Below are 16,077 nucleotides of genomic sequence, written 5' to 3' on the forward strand. Positions count from 1 at the left end.
ATGAAAAGAAACTGGCATGAGAAGTATAGCTCTCTACAGGGGAGGGGTCATGTGACCAGTTCCTGGGCACTCCCTCCTCATGCATATGGTAATGAGGGAGGGGCCCAGCGGGGAATAAAGGCACGCATGCCCAGGTATGCTTAAGCTCATCTGGAGGCCGCAACTTATGTTGGGGGATGGGCTCAGGACTTCAAACTCTTGCCTCAGAGGACAGATCACTCGGTAATGTACTTAAGGTTTTCTCTGTGTTTTTATTCCCTTTTATTTTATTTACTGCTTGTACATGTCTCTTTTGTAACATCATTTTAATGCACTGTTTACCCTTGTAATATTAAATATAAAATTTTATAAGTTTAGTCCTTTGGCTCTATATCAATTCCCACGTACCTCGTATGACTGCTCAGGCCTAGGTATATTAACTGTTGGGTGTGTGTATGTGTATTGGGTAGAGGGCAGATTCTGTGTAGATGCTAATTAACTAGTGGGCTGCTAGCAGGGGGGTGGGTTTGACTGTAATTTTAACCCTGTGGATGCTAGTGTGCTGTTAAATTAGTGAGAACTAACCCTAACTGCAGTAAGAAAGTTTGTGTGTGATACATTTGTGTAATTAGGTTTCTATCGCCTGTTAATGATAGATGGTGGCAGTGAATAGTTATTTGGGGCGATGGTGTGTTTGGGGGTGCTTGATGTTAGTCTAACCTGTGTGAAAGGTGACTGCGTGTAACCCCTTGTTCCCCGTCCCGGTGTCAGGCGCGTCTGTGAGTGGCGTCTTAAAAAAATCCCATTTACATGGGTTTATCCTATAGGCTACAGCTCACCCACTGGGTTTGAAGCTGAAGCCAGGACAATAGCTGATCAGATTCCCAACTACAGACCGGTTTCGCCCTTTCTGGGACTCATCAGTGTAGTGCAGGGTTTTCTGATCAGCATCGGTAGAGTCACCATGTGGTTCTACAAACAAATAAATAAGGTTGAGGAGACTGCCTCATACAGACAAAAGCAAACAAAAGGAATTCTGGGAATGAATTCCAAACTCTTAAAAAAAGGTCTGTAGTTGGGAATCTGATCAGCTATTGTCCTGGCTTCAGCTTCAAACCCAGTGGGTGAGCTGTAGCCTATAAAACCCATGTAAATGGGATTTTTTTTAAGAGTTTGGAATTCATTCCCAGAATTCCTTTTGTCTACTATAATTGTATAAAATCCAAAAGAATTGTCATAAGAAATTAAAATTGATTTATTACAATACTAAATAATGCACTGAGAAAAAAATAATCAGAAAAATATAAAAGTAGGATAGAGGTGGAGAACCCTTGATAATCCATAGGGTTTACCACAAGTCAGAGAAGGTTGCACTCCCTGGGCTGCAGTCTCTGCTATCTCTTGACACAGGACTAACTTATCTAAAAAAACTGTAAATCAAAAATCATCACTTGTCTTTGTGAAAAAAAAATCTTACCAAAAATCTTACTAAACTAATCTTACTAAACTAAAGATTCACAGGAGTCACAAGTAGGGGCAGATTTATTAGAATGTGAGTTTAGAGCTGAATACATAAAAACTCAACCAGGTTCTATTCATTCCTATTGCTATACACTTTAAAAAATCCCATAGGAATCAATAGAATGTTGGTGAGTTTTTATGTATTAAGCTATAAACTCACATTTTAATAAATCTGCCCCATAGTGTTCAGAAGTTTAGACCTACAACATAAATTATTTTATTTAGTGCTTACATTTACCATCTGTGCCTTTCAGTGACAATAAGAAAAAGGAAATAAAAATGCAATGGAATAATAAATATGACCTTAGCACCTCTATTGAAAATAAGTCAGCTGTCCCTTTTCACTAGACCTATATGCATCATAGGATTAGCAAGGCTTAAGTCCCAATGGATTACATTAACATTACATTAACATTTATTTATAAAGCGCCAACATAATCCGCAGCGCTGTACAATAAGTGGGTTACATACATTGGACATACAGAGTAACATATAAAGCAATCAATAACTGATAAAAGAGGTGAAGAGGGCCCTGCCCAAAAGAGCTTACAATCTACAAGGAGAAAGGGTTGAGACACAAGGTGTGGGAATGGGCATGACCAGAGTTGTGAGAGGTGTGGCATAGGGTATTGCTAAACTAGATTAGGGTAAGCTTCTCTGAATAATTGTGTTTTTAGAGATCTCTTGAAGGCAGAGAGATTGGGAGAAAGTCTGATAGATTGTGGGAGCGAATTCCAGAGAAGGGGGGCAGCCCCTTGGATGGATGTGCAAGTAATGTTTGATTAATCCTAAAATAGCCTTTATCCTACATGTTCTCAGCAGCACGAAAATGTGCACAACTCTGCTTGTGAATAGTGCTGTCAAAATTCAGCCAGGCGCAAACACTGCTACAGGACCCTCTCCTCTCAACATATACCTATCCTTGAGTTCCCAATGGAAGTTGATGCACATAAGGTATATACATTAAGTCAAAAGATAAATACTGGTTCTTACATAAATAATGAGCTGTGCCAGATGGCTAACTGTTTGCAGGAATAAACTCTATTTTCCTTCTTATTCTGCTTGTTATACATTTAAATAGTAATGACCAGTGTCCACCCCCTATATTGCTTGCTCACAACATGCAGGTACTAGTACAGGTATAAGCTCTAATATCCAGAATAATTGGAACCTGGGGTTTTCAGCATAAGGCTTTTTTGTAATAATTTTTTGAAAAGTGCACATTCCCCAAAATCCAAAATGGGTACACATTTTTTTACTCTGGTGATTTTGATGACATTTTCAAAACTTACCTTAAAGTTTCCACTTTGCTGCATCTTGTCTCCCACATATCATTAGGTACCAAGATAAAAAATCCTAAATATGAACACCAGGGGTCCACTGAACAGTTTTGTGCATAGACGTACCCAAGTATGTGGCATTTAGGGGCCCAAGGTAAAGATACCCCATATGATCTATAATTTCTGTTATTTCAGCTCCTGCAAAATCAACACATTTACATCATTTAATGTGGGATAAACCTACAAAAAAGTAATCTCACCCCAGAAAGTCATATATTTTCAGAAAGAACACATTCCTCCGAATCCAAAATGTGTACACGTCTTTCTTCTCTAATGTTCCAAGCCGCAAAGCTTTCCCAAAATTGGAGATTTTGATTACATTTTAAAAAATCACATTGAAGGACCACTTTGTGGCATCTTATCTCCCACATATCATTAAGTTTTCCCCAGCTGGTGCTCCCCACCGACAGTGCTGCACTGTCATTTCCTTCAGCACTTAGTAAAATCGTATGTATACTCTTTTGTGAATGCGCGAACAGGAATTCATGCAGGGGATGCCTGGGACCGCAGGTAGAAAGGTAAGTAAAATGGAAGGGCGGGACTTAGCTATCTACAGTATTTCACTGGGGGATACCTAACATTGTGGCACTCCCCCTGTAAAATAGACTTTACATGTCCTTGAAGCCAGATATAAAGAGGGGCCAGGTGCCACTTAAAGGAGAAGAAAAGGCTAAGTCACTTGGGGGTGCCAAAATGTTAGGCGCATGCGCCAATGCGGAAGAAGGAAGCGCTCGTTACAGGTACCCCGGGCTGGTGCTGTTCTCTCTTAACAGGGGCACCAACCCGGGGTACAAGGTAAGCGATTAATGTCACTTGGGGGTGCCTAACATTTTCGCACCCCCAAGTGACTTAAGCTTTCCTTCTCCTTTAACCCATTCCTTGTCAAGCAAATATACATAAACATATATGAAACTTTCAATTATATGCCCATTTTTAGTTAGTTTTCTTATCATTATGAAATGAGCTAATTAATTAAAACACTGTCATTAAAAATCTATCTGTGATATTTCAGTGGGATCATAACAGAAACTATTCATGATTACAGTGGGGTTTAACAACAGGAAGTATTAATTAGAAACTCCACAGATTTCTGTCAAGAAAGGATTACATTTACCTAGAATCTTTAAAATTATACATAATAGGCCATTAAACACTATCTAAAAGGTACTAAAATTGTCATGTAGTGGTATGTGCTTTTCTAGAAACCCTCTAAAAGAGAACTTAAGCTAAACAAAGAAGTAGGCTCTGTGCTGCTGTCTGCTATCTGAGTTCAGGGACTGACTCACAATATACTGAGTATATATATATATATATATATATACTATATATAAAGTATATATACTAGTCACTATACAAGCCTAATTATTAATTAATTCCAATTCTCATTATACAGCAGCTCAGAAACCAGTGCAATTAGAACTGCATCAGAACTTAATAAACAGCCCTGTAGCATCAGATGATTTAACACTTAAACCTTAATTTTCTGCTTGATGATTCGCGATGAGCCCTAAGCTTAGCTTTTCATCAGCTGCAATCTGATTTAGACAAAACACAGTCAGTTTGGAACAAAGTGCTTTGGACTGATGTGACAAAATTGAGTTATCTGGTCATAACAAAAAGTGATTTGCATGGTGGAAGAAGAACACCGCAATCCAAGAAAAAAACCTGCTACCTGCTGTCAAATTTGGTGGAGGTTCCATCAGCTGTGGGGCTGTGTGGCTAGTTCAGGGACTGGGGCCCTTGATAAAGTCGAGGGTCGGATGAATTCAACCCAATATCAACAAATTCTTCAGGATAATGTTCAAGCATCAGTCACAAAGGTGAAGTTACGCAGGGGTTGGATATTCCAACAAGACAATGACCCTAAACACAGTTCGAAATCTACAAAGGCATTTATGTAGAGGGAGAAGTACAATATTCTGCAATGGCCGTACCAGTCCCCCGACTTGAATATCATCGAAAATTTATGGGATGATTTGAAGCAGGCTGTCCATGCTTGGCAGCCATCAAATTTAACTGGACTGGAGAGATTTTGTATGGACGAATGGTCAAAAATACCGCCATCCAGAATACAGACACTCATCAAAAGCTATAGGAGGCATCTAGAGGCTGTAACATTGGCAAAAGGGGGCTCAACTAAGTATTGATGTAATATCTCTGCTGGGTGCCCAAATTTATGCACCTAATTATGTTATGATGCATATTGCATATTTTCTGTTAATCCAATAAACTTTATGTCACTGCTGAAATACTACTGTCTCCATAAGGTATGTTATATATTAAAAGGAAGTTGTTACTTTGAAAGCTGAAAGTGATAAACAAGACTCCAAAGATTCACTTTTTAATATGACTGTATATGCCAAGAACCAATTCCTCCTATGTATTTAGAAGCATAGGTATAATCTATTAAGTGTGGAAGTAATGCAGGTTTTCAGTAGAGATCGGATGAGATATGGATTCCAGTTTTAACCCTTCTCTTTGTTACTGTTTTGCAAAACATTTTTCTTTGCCACGTTTCTACCTGATATGCCATTTTGCTGGGAGGAATGTTAGTCAATGTAATATCGGTCCACATCTCCACAGACCCTATGATTAAGTGGAACATACAGCAACGGTACAGTGTGGTACCGAAATGGCACATAGTTGCCCACAATGTAGGTAAGGATCTACCAAAAGATCACAGGTATGGGACCTGTTATCCAGAATGCTCGGGACCTGGAATTTTCTGGATAAGAGCTCTTTTTGTAATTTGGATCTTCATTCCGTAAGTCTACTAAAAATTAATTTAAACATTATATAAACCCAGCAGGATTGTTTTGCCTCACATAAGGATTAATTATACATTAATTGAGATCAAGTACAAGGTACTGTTTTATTGCAGAGTAAAAAGAAAAGTTCATTGAAAAAAATTAAACTGAAATAAATAGAATTTATGGGAGATGGCCTTCCTGTTATTTGGAGTTTTCTGGATAATGAGATTCCAGACAACGGATCACATACCTGTATAATCAATTACAAATTCTCTGCCATTTCTAAAATAAACAAGTTACTCTTCGCTATGCCCCCTTCAGTATCTGTCTATCTTCATGCAGGAATTATGAGTCTGATTTTGACTGACAGCTCCTATATTTTTCTCCTTTTCCTAGCAGATGTATTAGAGTTAACTCAAACTGATTCCAGCAAAAACAGAATCTAACAAAATAACTGACTTTGACACATTCACAATATTTAGAAAGTTTCTTATTTTAACATGATGAAGCTTATACAGTAGAACCCCCAATTTACATCCCCGGATTTTAAGTTTTCCCGCTTTTTACACTGTTTTTTTGTGGTCCCACCAATTTTAATGCATTCCTATGGGCTCTATTCCCGGATTTTACATATGAATTTCCCGCATTTTACACTGTTTCTATCATGCCTCTCCCTAGCAAATCGCTTAGTTTTAAGGTAAAAATACAGCTTACTTTAGGAATTAAAGTTTCCCCCATGTCTTGCGATCACAGGCGCCATCTTAGGAAGGTCAGCGTCACCACTATCGCCTCATATTTCATACTGTGCATGCGTACCTTCCGGGAGCGTACAAAATACCGTGAGAGTTGCACAAGTATGGGGAACAGCTGTACAAGGTGCAGATTTTTAAAAGAGTACAGATTTTTGTTTCAGTGCTGTACAGTATTCTTTTCCGCATCTTATTAATTTATAGTGATATTCAAACTTTTAGCAAACACATGCATTAAGGGCTCTGGTACACGGGGAGATTAGTCGCCCGCGGCAAAACTCCCTGCTCGCGGGCGACTAATCTCCCCGAGTTGCCTTCCCCCTGCCATCCCACCGGCGAACATGTAAGTCGCCGGCGGGATGGCAGACGCGGCGGCGCGATTTTGCGCAAATCGCCGAAAAAGACTCGCGAGGCTTTTTCGGCGATTTCCCGAAATCGCCCGCCGCGTCTGCCATCCCGCCGGCGACTTACATGTTCGCCGGTGGGATGGCAGGGGGAAGGCAACTCGGGGAGATTAGTCGCCCGCAAGCAGGGAGTTTTGCCGCGGGCGACTAATCTCCCCGTGTACCAGAGCCCTAAATGCAAAATGTTTTACAGTACTGTAAAAAGTTGTTTCAGTACTTCTGCTAAAACCTGTGAAATAACTCAGTAAAGGAACTATGTTGCAAATAAAAAATGATTCCTGTACTTATTTCCTTTAAATCATTGACATTTATGTGTCCTTAACACATTTCCCTGATTTTACATTTTCCCTGATTTTACATCTTTTTTTCATGGTCCCCTGAAAAACGTAAAATGGGGGTTCTACTGTATTAAATATTATTTTTCATGATATGAGGTAATTGCATCCACTCTTTGCACTTACAGTCCTTCCGAATCGAGTGCTTCTGTGCCTATTGATGCCAGTGAAACGAAAAAGCTATTGCCACCTACTGCCAGGTGGTAGCTTCAGGGTTCCCTTCAAGCCTGGTGTCAATAGGCACAGAACAATTGCACCTAAACCATCAGGCACAGACATCACTCGCATCCCAAACTCTTTTGGAGAATAGGACACAATTTCTTCATGCCTCTTGCGACCACAATAGCACTTGAATTCTGGGGGACAATTATGCATTGTGGGAAAAAACATGGCAAATGCCCTTGAAATTTAATTTTGCTCACTGAACTTGCGCACATAAATGAGCCCTTAGAGCTACATGAGGCCTAATATGTGACAAAAGTGAACATGGACTGCCAAGAACGTAGGTAGTATTGTTTTGCCCTTCCTCACAGGACATTTGAATAGATCAGATGCAAAATTCTACAGCAAGATCTCCTCCATATTTCTATTCAGCCTCAAGTGTACAGGTATTGGATCCCTTATCCGGAAACACGTTATCCAGAAAGCTCTGAATTACGAAAAGCCTGTATCCCATAGACTCAATTTTAATCAAATAATTCAGAATTTAAAACTGATTTCCTTTTTCTCTGTAGTAATAAAACAGTACTTTGTAAATGATCCAACCTAAGATATAAATAATCCTTATCGGATGCAAAGCAACCTTATTGGGTTTAATTAATGTTTTATTGATTTTTTTAGTAGACTTAAGGTATGGAGATCCAAATAACAGAAAGACCCCTTATCTAGAATACCCTTGGTCCCAAGCATTCTGGATAACGGGGTCCTATACCTGTACTACTTTCTTAGACTTTAATGCATGTAGTTTTTCTTGATCTAATAGTTTTATTGAGACTGATCCTGCTTTTAATCACTCCTAGGGGCACGTTCATTAAAGTACGACAGGTCCGATTACAAAAAATATCGTATTTGTTCTCAAGTTTACAACTTTTGGGTATTTTCTGCAATATTTTCGTTAATTTGCGCAACTTTTTCGTACTTTGCAACAATTTGTGCAACAAAATCGTATTTGTCACAACGAGTACGAAAGTTTCTCGAAATCATGCACTGAAGGTTCAAAGTCAGAAAGGTATTCGTGCCATTTCCGATCATTCGGATACAAAAATGTAGTTACTTTCGGGTCGCACAACGCGACTTTTTCGCAAACTTGACGCAGATTAGAAATTTTCTTGTTTAATGCGAATTTTCACAAATCGCACTCATAATTTGTACTTTAATGAATCTGCCCCCTACTGAAGCTAGGGTCCTCATGTGGACAATATTTTACCTGGCCAGGTACTAAAAGTTACATTTTCATAACATAGTTAATTTGGGCTGGACTGTTTTCTCCCTACCAGTAGCTCTAGTACTACAGCCACTACTTCCCCTGGATACTAGCGCTGCACCACGTTGCTGCCAAAAACTCATCTCTCATTATTTGTGCTCCCATTCAGATTTATCAAGAAAAGAAAAGAAACGTTCTAAGCTCATAAAATCGTATGTCTCGTTACTTGTTTTTAGACTACTCCATGAAGTTACTTTTCAACCTCCTAATTCTAAACTACAACTAGAGGGTAGCTAGGTGGAACTCCCCGCCCCATTGAACTCTGCCGCACTGCGCACTACAGTGTATACAGGGTCTCCCGGTAACACAAGCCCAGCGCATTCAGTCCTCCCCCCCCCATCACTTCCTGTCTGACTCGTTTTCCTCCCATAGAGCCGGCCAATCACGTGACTAGTGCTGATTAACCCCTAACTTCCGCGGTGTAAGAGCCGGGCTGCCTGGGAGAGGTTGTGTGCTATATAGTATGCTCGCTTTGGCAGTTCCTTTTGGTGTTACTTGTTAAGATATTATGTTCCCAGGTTGTGCTTCAGCCTTTTGTAAGTCTTTATGGTACGTTAGAGTTAGTCCAGTGTCATATGGGTCACACCAATAGGATTCAACTGTGTTAGCTTTCTTTGCTATAAAATGTTAGTTGTACAGGCTAAGGGCCATCATGTAGCATTAACAACATCTTTATAGTCTGGCTTCTGCCAAAGGACCAAATGTTTATTAGTAGGAATATATTATTGGAGAGTATGCAGTTTTTTTTTTGTTGTTTTGCATTACCCAAAAATTAGGAATAAAGCTGCCAAATAAAACGTCACTGTGACAATTATTTTCTGTGATTGCTGCCCACTGTACACATTAAATATGTTTTTGTTTGCTGTTGCTCTGAAGGTGAGAGCTATGGTTTGACCAGGCTTATGTGAAACATATGGCATGCCCTATAGCAGTGAAGGGAGAATGGATTCATATTAATATCCATAGTTTAAGATGTTTTTGTTTGTTTGTTTTTGTAATGATGGGCAGGCAGGCGCCTGGATACCTTTAGCCACTTAGTGGTCCCGGACTGGCAATCTTTAAATTCTGGCAAACAGGCCCGGATTTGTGGCGAGGCCACAAAGGCCCGGGCCTAGGGCGGCAAATACACAGGGGCGGCATGCCGCCCCGCCGCAAGCAAATGTTAACATTTTGCTCCCATACGGAGCAATGGGGACATCTCCCCACTGCTCCGTATGGGAGTTCTAAGTTAGGCGCTTGCGCATGCGCATTAGCGATAGGGGTTGTTCGCGCATGCGCAAGTTAGGCGCATGCGCATTCGCGTTTACGCGGCGGGGGTGGGGGGGGTGGGGGGGGCGCCCCAAGTAGAAATCCGGCCCTGCTGGCAAATGCCAAAAGGGCTGCTGTAAGATGCCATATTCATTAATGGGCCTGTGGAGGGGTGGTTTGGGCCTTTGTGTACTTGAAATGCCAGGGCCTATATTGAATCACAGTCCAGACCTGCCACTTAGTGTACATTTAAGTTACAACCTGGTTTTTAACTGTGTTGAGACAACAGTATTGGTTTAAATACAATTAAAAAGAAAAGTAATGTAACTGCAGTTTATCATGCAAGTAGCTACATTTTATTCAATCAAGTATTAAATACAGCTTTTTTTTTTCCTCTATCATCAAGTAAGAAAATGGGAAGGATTACATTATCGCATCTCCGTTCCTGGGAAAGATGCCACTCTGCTTTTACTTCCATCTATAAGGCTGATGAGATGGCATGTCAGGTAATGATTGCATCTACCTTTGCATGGTTTGCTTAGTTGATGAAAATGGGAGTTTGTGCATGATGATTAACGGTGCAGTTGAACTTAATTAATTTATATGACGTAGTCCAGGGGTCCTGAAACTTTTTAAAAGGGGCTAGTTCACAGTCCCTCAGACTGTTGGGGGGGGGCGGACTATAGTTTGAAAAAAAAAAGCTAGCAATTGTGAAATCACTCCATCTGCGCTATTGCACTTCACTTTGTGAGCATCGCATTGTTTGCTATACAGCTGTACTGTATCTCGGCTGATGTGCCCTTAAAATGAAATGTACAACCTGGATCTTTGCACCCCCACCAAATATTAAGATAACCATGGTAATATGTAGAAAGCACAGTATACATTGTTTATTAAATAACAGCTGGACTGTTACAGGATAGACACCCATGTGAGATAGCCCTTTAACTGTATGTAGTGGGAATTACAGATTTATACCACTAACTAGAACCCCAACAATACTCTACAACACCTAGTAGTGCTTGGAATTGTAGTTCCCAAATCTTTCCAGACCCTTACACCTTACTACTCTACACCAGTATACTCCCACATCCTCCTAGCCATGCCCTGTATGTCCCCGCTCAGCTTATAAAATGTTATATCGTCCAGCTTTCTCCAGATTTAGATTAGCTTACCCAGCTTCACATACAGGTCAGCCATGTCGGGTCCCAGTGCATCTCATTGCGCTCTCAGGGGTCCTCAAACTACAGCCCGCGGTCATTTACTCGTTCTCGCCCCCGCAGCGTCCTCACCCCCTACTACCAGTGTTGTCCTCAGCCCCAGAGCGTCTCGTCACCACATCTGACACAGTAGCCAGGGATGAGGATGCAGTGGGGGCCGGGTAAATGACCGCGGGGGGCCCGTATCCAGCCTGTGGGGGCCGTAGTTTGAGGACCCCTGACGTAGACTGTGAAAGGCCAGTCATTCGAACATCATATAAATTATAGACCATCTGATTCTTTGAATCGATCCAGCTAGATACTTAATGATTATTTAAAGGTGAATTTTCTAATGGGCAGGTGAGATGTGAGTCTCTAAATACAGGTGACTTGTTGGGTCAGGTGCTGGTTGAATGTTTGTTTGAAGATACACCAGTGGTCTTGACCTGTGCTCCTTTGGTGGGAGACACAAAATATTTTGAACTGCTGGTAGCCACTTTACATTTTAATCTAAAATTGCCATCTAAGATTCAAGAAGCTTTATAAATACATGTTAATAATAAAATAATTTAAGAAATGTATGTAGCGCACCACAAACCCCATACTTTTCCCAGCAGCCTGCATAGGGGGGAAACTTGTGCCATTCCTGTGGGCAATACCTGTTGTAGCTCTGACCATTAGGGCCACTGGTATCTGAACACAACTGTAACCCCCTTAGTCAGAGAGAACTTCCACAGCTTACAATTGGATATATGTATTGTTTGATGCTCTTATGAATGTTCTTTTAACCCTCCAGAGCATGGCAAAAAATAAGGAAGACGTGCCACACGAGGAGCTAGACCCCGCAGGTACCATAAATGCATCTGTTGAAGTTTTAGAGAATAATAGCAACATCCAGATTCCCAAGAGGAAGTTTGCCATTATGTTGGCCTACTGTGGTCGTGGTTATTATGGTATGCAGGTAATTGTCCATGTGAGAGCTGAAAATACTGGAACATCCCACTATTATCCTTTTAGATAAAATAATTCATATTCACTGTTCCATTATGTGGAACAACTCTGCCAGCTCTCGGAGCTTCCTTGTCCTTCTTAGTATTAACGAATGCCCAACAAGAAGGGCAAAAGAAATGGTGGATACAAGTGTGTCCAAAACTGAAGCACAGAAGGTTTGGTGGATATAAAGTCTAAGCCAGCAACCTGTACTTGTACAGAGTGTTTTACCGTGGGTGTCTAGAACAGTATAAAACATGATTTTCAGTCATCTCCAGCTTTCAACTCCCTAGCTGTTGCTGGACTACATCTCACAAAAGCTAAAGGCTGCGTATGAGGATTTAGTCAATATTGTAGAGCTTCCATTCTAAGTGACTGTGTAATTTAGAAATTCAAAAATAGGTGAGTATTAGGTGTAGCTAGTTACAAACATTGGGGAATCGACCCATAAGTGCCAATCACATATTGTGATAGTGCTCCAAAGAGGTAGGATTTTAGTTTAGTTTAGAAGTGTTTTTACATGAGCACAGGGATGGGATTCCAGAGGTGAGTGACAGCAAGACCAGAGATTTTAAAAGCAAAAGCGCAGTTCTTTCCTAGGTGAGAGAAGTAGCATTCTAGCAGATTCTAAGACAGAGGAGGTGAGAGCCAGGGAGGACCATTAGGCTAATGTCAAACGGGCATGCACTTCATTATCCTGTGTGCAAATATACTGAGCAGATTGCCGTGCAAAATGTATACGTTTGTTTTTTTCTTTAAAATCCACTCCGAACATCTACACACAGGCCAACACAGTACCTGTTAGTACAGATGCATACTGGAGCTTGTGAGAGTGGACCTGCATTCTCTGCCTGCATACAAAACAAAGGTGGAGAAAAGGAGATCTCTTAGCCCCATGTGACCTTAGCCTTAGTTCGTTGAACTTGGCTTGTGGGAGAGGTTAAGGGCATGGTTAACTGTGAAAAGAGAAACAGGAAGTGTGATCTTTAAATATCTGTTTTCATAAAACTATTAATATTGGATATTCAATAGGGATGCACCAAATCCCAGATTTGGTTCAGAATTTGACCAATTCCTTGCCTTTTTTGAATTTTTTTTTTTTTAACCAAATCTAAGTGCCTAGCTGAACCAAACCCTTAAAATCACGTGACTTTAAGTCAAATGATTAAGAAAATTGCAATAATTTTTCCATGCACGGATTTTCCCACTCTTACTTTGGATTTGGTTCAGGATTTGCCTGAGTCCAAAACAGTGAATTTCTAACATGTTACTTGTCATTACACAGTGGCATTTGAAACAATACTGCACCTGAGATTTCACTTACTGAACATGTTTTTATTTGCAGATGGACCTTACAAGGCCAAACTTTCCAACCATTGAATCTGCCCTGATTTCTGCTCTCATTCAGGCTCGGTGCATTCCTGAGATGTTCTATATGCAAATGAAGCAACTGAAGTTTCAGCGGTGTGCCCGTACTGACAAGGTAGCAACTGGTGCCTATTCTATTTTACAAGTAGAATTTTTTTTTTTTTTTTATATATATTACTTTGATTAAATACTGTTTAAAGGAGTTGTTCATCTTTAAGTTAACTTTTAGTATGTTATAGAATGGCCAATTCTAAGCAACTTTTCAATTGGTATTCTTATTTTTTTTATAGTTTTTTTTAATTATTTGCCACCACCTTCTGACTCTTTCCAGCTTTCAAATAAGGATCAATGACCCCAGCAGTCAAAAAACTGTTGCTTTGCGAGGCTACAATTGTTATCTTTACTTTTTATTACTTATCTTCTATGTAGTAGCTCTCCTATTCCAGCCTCTCATTCACACCACTGTCTGGTTGCTAGGAAAATTTGGATCCTTGCAACCAGGTAGCTGTTGAAATTCCAAACTGGAGAGTTTCTGAACAAAAAGTGAAATAATTAAAAAAAAAACACAAATTATAGAAAATGAAGACCAATTTCAAATGTCTCAGAATCCTGCACTCTACACCACACTAAAAGTTAACTCAAAGCTGAGCAACCTCTTTAATGCTTATAATATCAAACCTTATCCTTCATCTGCATTTACCAAGAGGTTATACTGTAGTGTAAGGCTCTATGGATGATTTTAGTTAATCATAGTTTTTTTTTTTTCTTGATATAGGGAGTATCTGCTTTGAGCCAACTGGTATCAGTAAGACTCCTACCATCTTGCTCTAACCCAGTGGAGAAAATCAATTCACATCTTCCTCCCGAGATCCTCATTATAGGTAATGAAACAAAGCTTTCCTAGTTTAACTTTTTTTGCTTTTGCAAATATATGTCCAGGGGGGCACTGAAATCGGCATACAGATGGGTGCAGTGTTGGTGCAAGAGGGGGGATTTTGTCACATGCAATAAAAAGAATTTAAACATCCTAAAAATATTTATTTTGTATTTATTGTTCACACATAAAGTAGTTAGGATATATCACAGTGCTGTTCAGCGAGCAGTAAGTACTTTTTTCATAAAGTGGCTGATTAAATCTGCCAATTTGATCCTTCAGGATCTAGTTAGCCTGTCTGACTTTTATCTAGTAGGTTTAAAAAATCCTGTTGGGGGTGAGGACCACATCTGCTAGTTAATGGGGTCTTTGTCCTGATGGCCTTAATTTGCTTTGACCCAATTGTTTGGCCTTATCTGAACAATATTGCCCACTTTAAGATGGGCATGTTGGGGAAAGTATCACCAATGGTTCTTTTAGCGTATGGCTAGCTTTAACCAGGGTTGAATGATGCGATTCATCATGTCACAGTTTTTCGTATTCTGAATGTTATACATTTTGCCAGTAGGCTTGTAGTCAGATGGCAGCATGTGAGTTGCTTTTTTGTATAGTGAATTTGAATTTAAAATAAATGTTATTTTTTTCCAGATATGAAAAGAGTAACTAAAGGATTCTGCCCTAAGAAAATGTGTGATAAGCGATCTTACTCTTACATGGTGCCCACATTTGCACTTTCTTGTTGTGCTCCCTCTGTACCTGATTCAAACTTCCGAATGCCTAGGGAAGACTTTCACAACATCAACAATCTTCTATCTTTCTACAAGGGAACACACAATTTTCACAATTTTACATCCAGGAAAGCGTTTGAGGATCCAAGCTCTTTTAGACATATGTTGGACGTGTCATGCTCAGAACCTTTTGTCTTTCATGGGACAGAGTTTGCTCAAATTCACATTACTGGTCAAAGCTTCATGCTGTACCAAATTCGTAAAATGGTGGGTTTGATTATAGCTATCGCACAAGGCATTGTCCCGGCTGATTTTCTACCTCAGTGCATGCAGAGGGAGAAGATCAACATCCCTCCAGCACCCGGACTTGGCTTGGTACTTGAGCGTGTTCATTTTGATTGGTATAATAAAAGATATGGGGGAGACGGCTTTCACCAACCAATTTCCTGGGAAAAGTCTATGCCTACTGTGTCGGTGTTTTGGGAGGAAAGAATATTGCCAGACATACTTGAAGGAGAACTAGAAAATCTTTCCATGTCTTACTGGATAGAAAAACTTAATCGGCACAATTTTCTCATGTTTCAAAATTACAAAGAAGTTTAATACTACCTTTTATATATGTACTTTTAACAAAATGGTGCTTCTGGCATAATCCCTACTACCAGTGGAACTAAAAGCCCATAGAAAATTAGAAAGATAATGTAAACTTTCAATAAGAATCCTTGTCCTTCCTTGTCATTTTTCACCATACATTGGAATTGCAAAGCCCTTTTTATAAAAGTGTGTTATGTTTTTTTTTATGCCAGCGTGATGCCTAAATAATGCCATTATTTTACACATTCAGGTAGCAAAGAAATGCTGATATTAAAAGAGTAAGTGGTTTTTACTTGCTTTTTCCTTAGCAGTAAAAGGCAGGTGCTATGCAGTGCTTAGTGGATTGGAGTGGATTGGATTGTTTAGAGTAAAGCAACTGTATGCCTATGTTTTAAAGAATACTAATCTCAGTATAATCTGAGTCAGTTTGCACACATGCCTAAAGCCACAAACTAACAGGATAATTTTGTTTGCATGAAGTTACAGGGTTAGCATTACAGTTTCCCTCAAAAACC

General features: G+C 39.9%; 1 protein-coding gene across 7 annotated transcripts; it reads left to right on the top strand.

Annotated features, from left to right (window-relative positions):
* Nucleotides 1-93: 93 nt before the first annotated feature.
* On the top strand, nt 94-15,837 carry LOC100490752 (tRNA pseudouridine synthase A). Of its 7 annotated transcripts, XM_031899212.1 has the most exons (7): nt 94-222; nt 2,323-2,454; nt 10,216-10,315; nt 11,805-11,969; nt 13,344-13,481; nt 14,142-14,247; nt 14,889-15,837. In XM_031899212.1, the coding sequence occupies exons 1-7, from the start codon at nt 137-139 to the stop codon at nt 15,569-15,571; spliced, it is 1,410 nt and encodes a 469-aa protein (XP_031755072.1). In that variant the 5' UTR covers nt 94-136; the 3' UTR covers nt 15,572-15,837. The 7 variants fall into 7 exon arrangements, with proteins under 7 accessions (XP_031755072.1, XP_012814976.2, XP_004912683.2 ...); XM_012959522.3 differs by lacking the exon at nt 2,323-2,454 and having other exon boundaries at nt 102-222; XM_004912626.4 differs by lacking the exons at nt 94-222; nt 2,323-2,454 and adding an exon at nt 8,903-8,982.
* The last annotated feature ends 240 nt before the right edge of the window (nt 15,838-16,077 follow it).

This window comes from Xenopus tropicalis, chromosome 3 (assembly GCF_000004195.4).
Source record: "Xenopus tropicalis strain Nigerian chromosome 3, UCB_Xtro_10.0, whole genome shotgun sequence".
NCBI lineage: Eukaryota > Metazoa > Chordata > Amphibia > Anura > Pipidae > Xenopus > Xenopus tropicalis.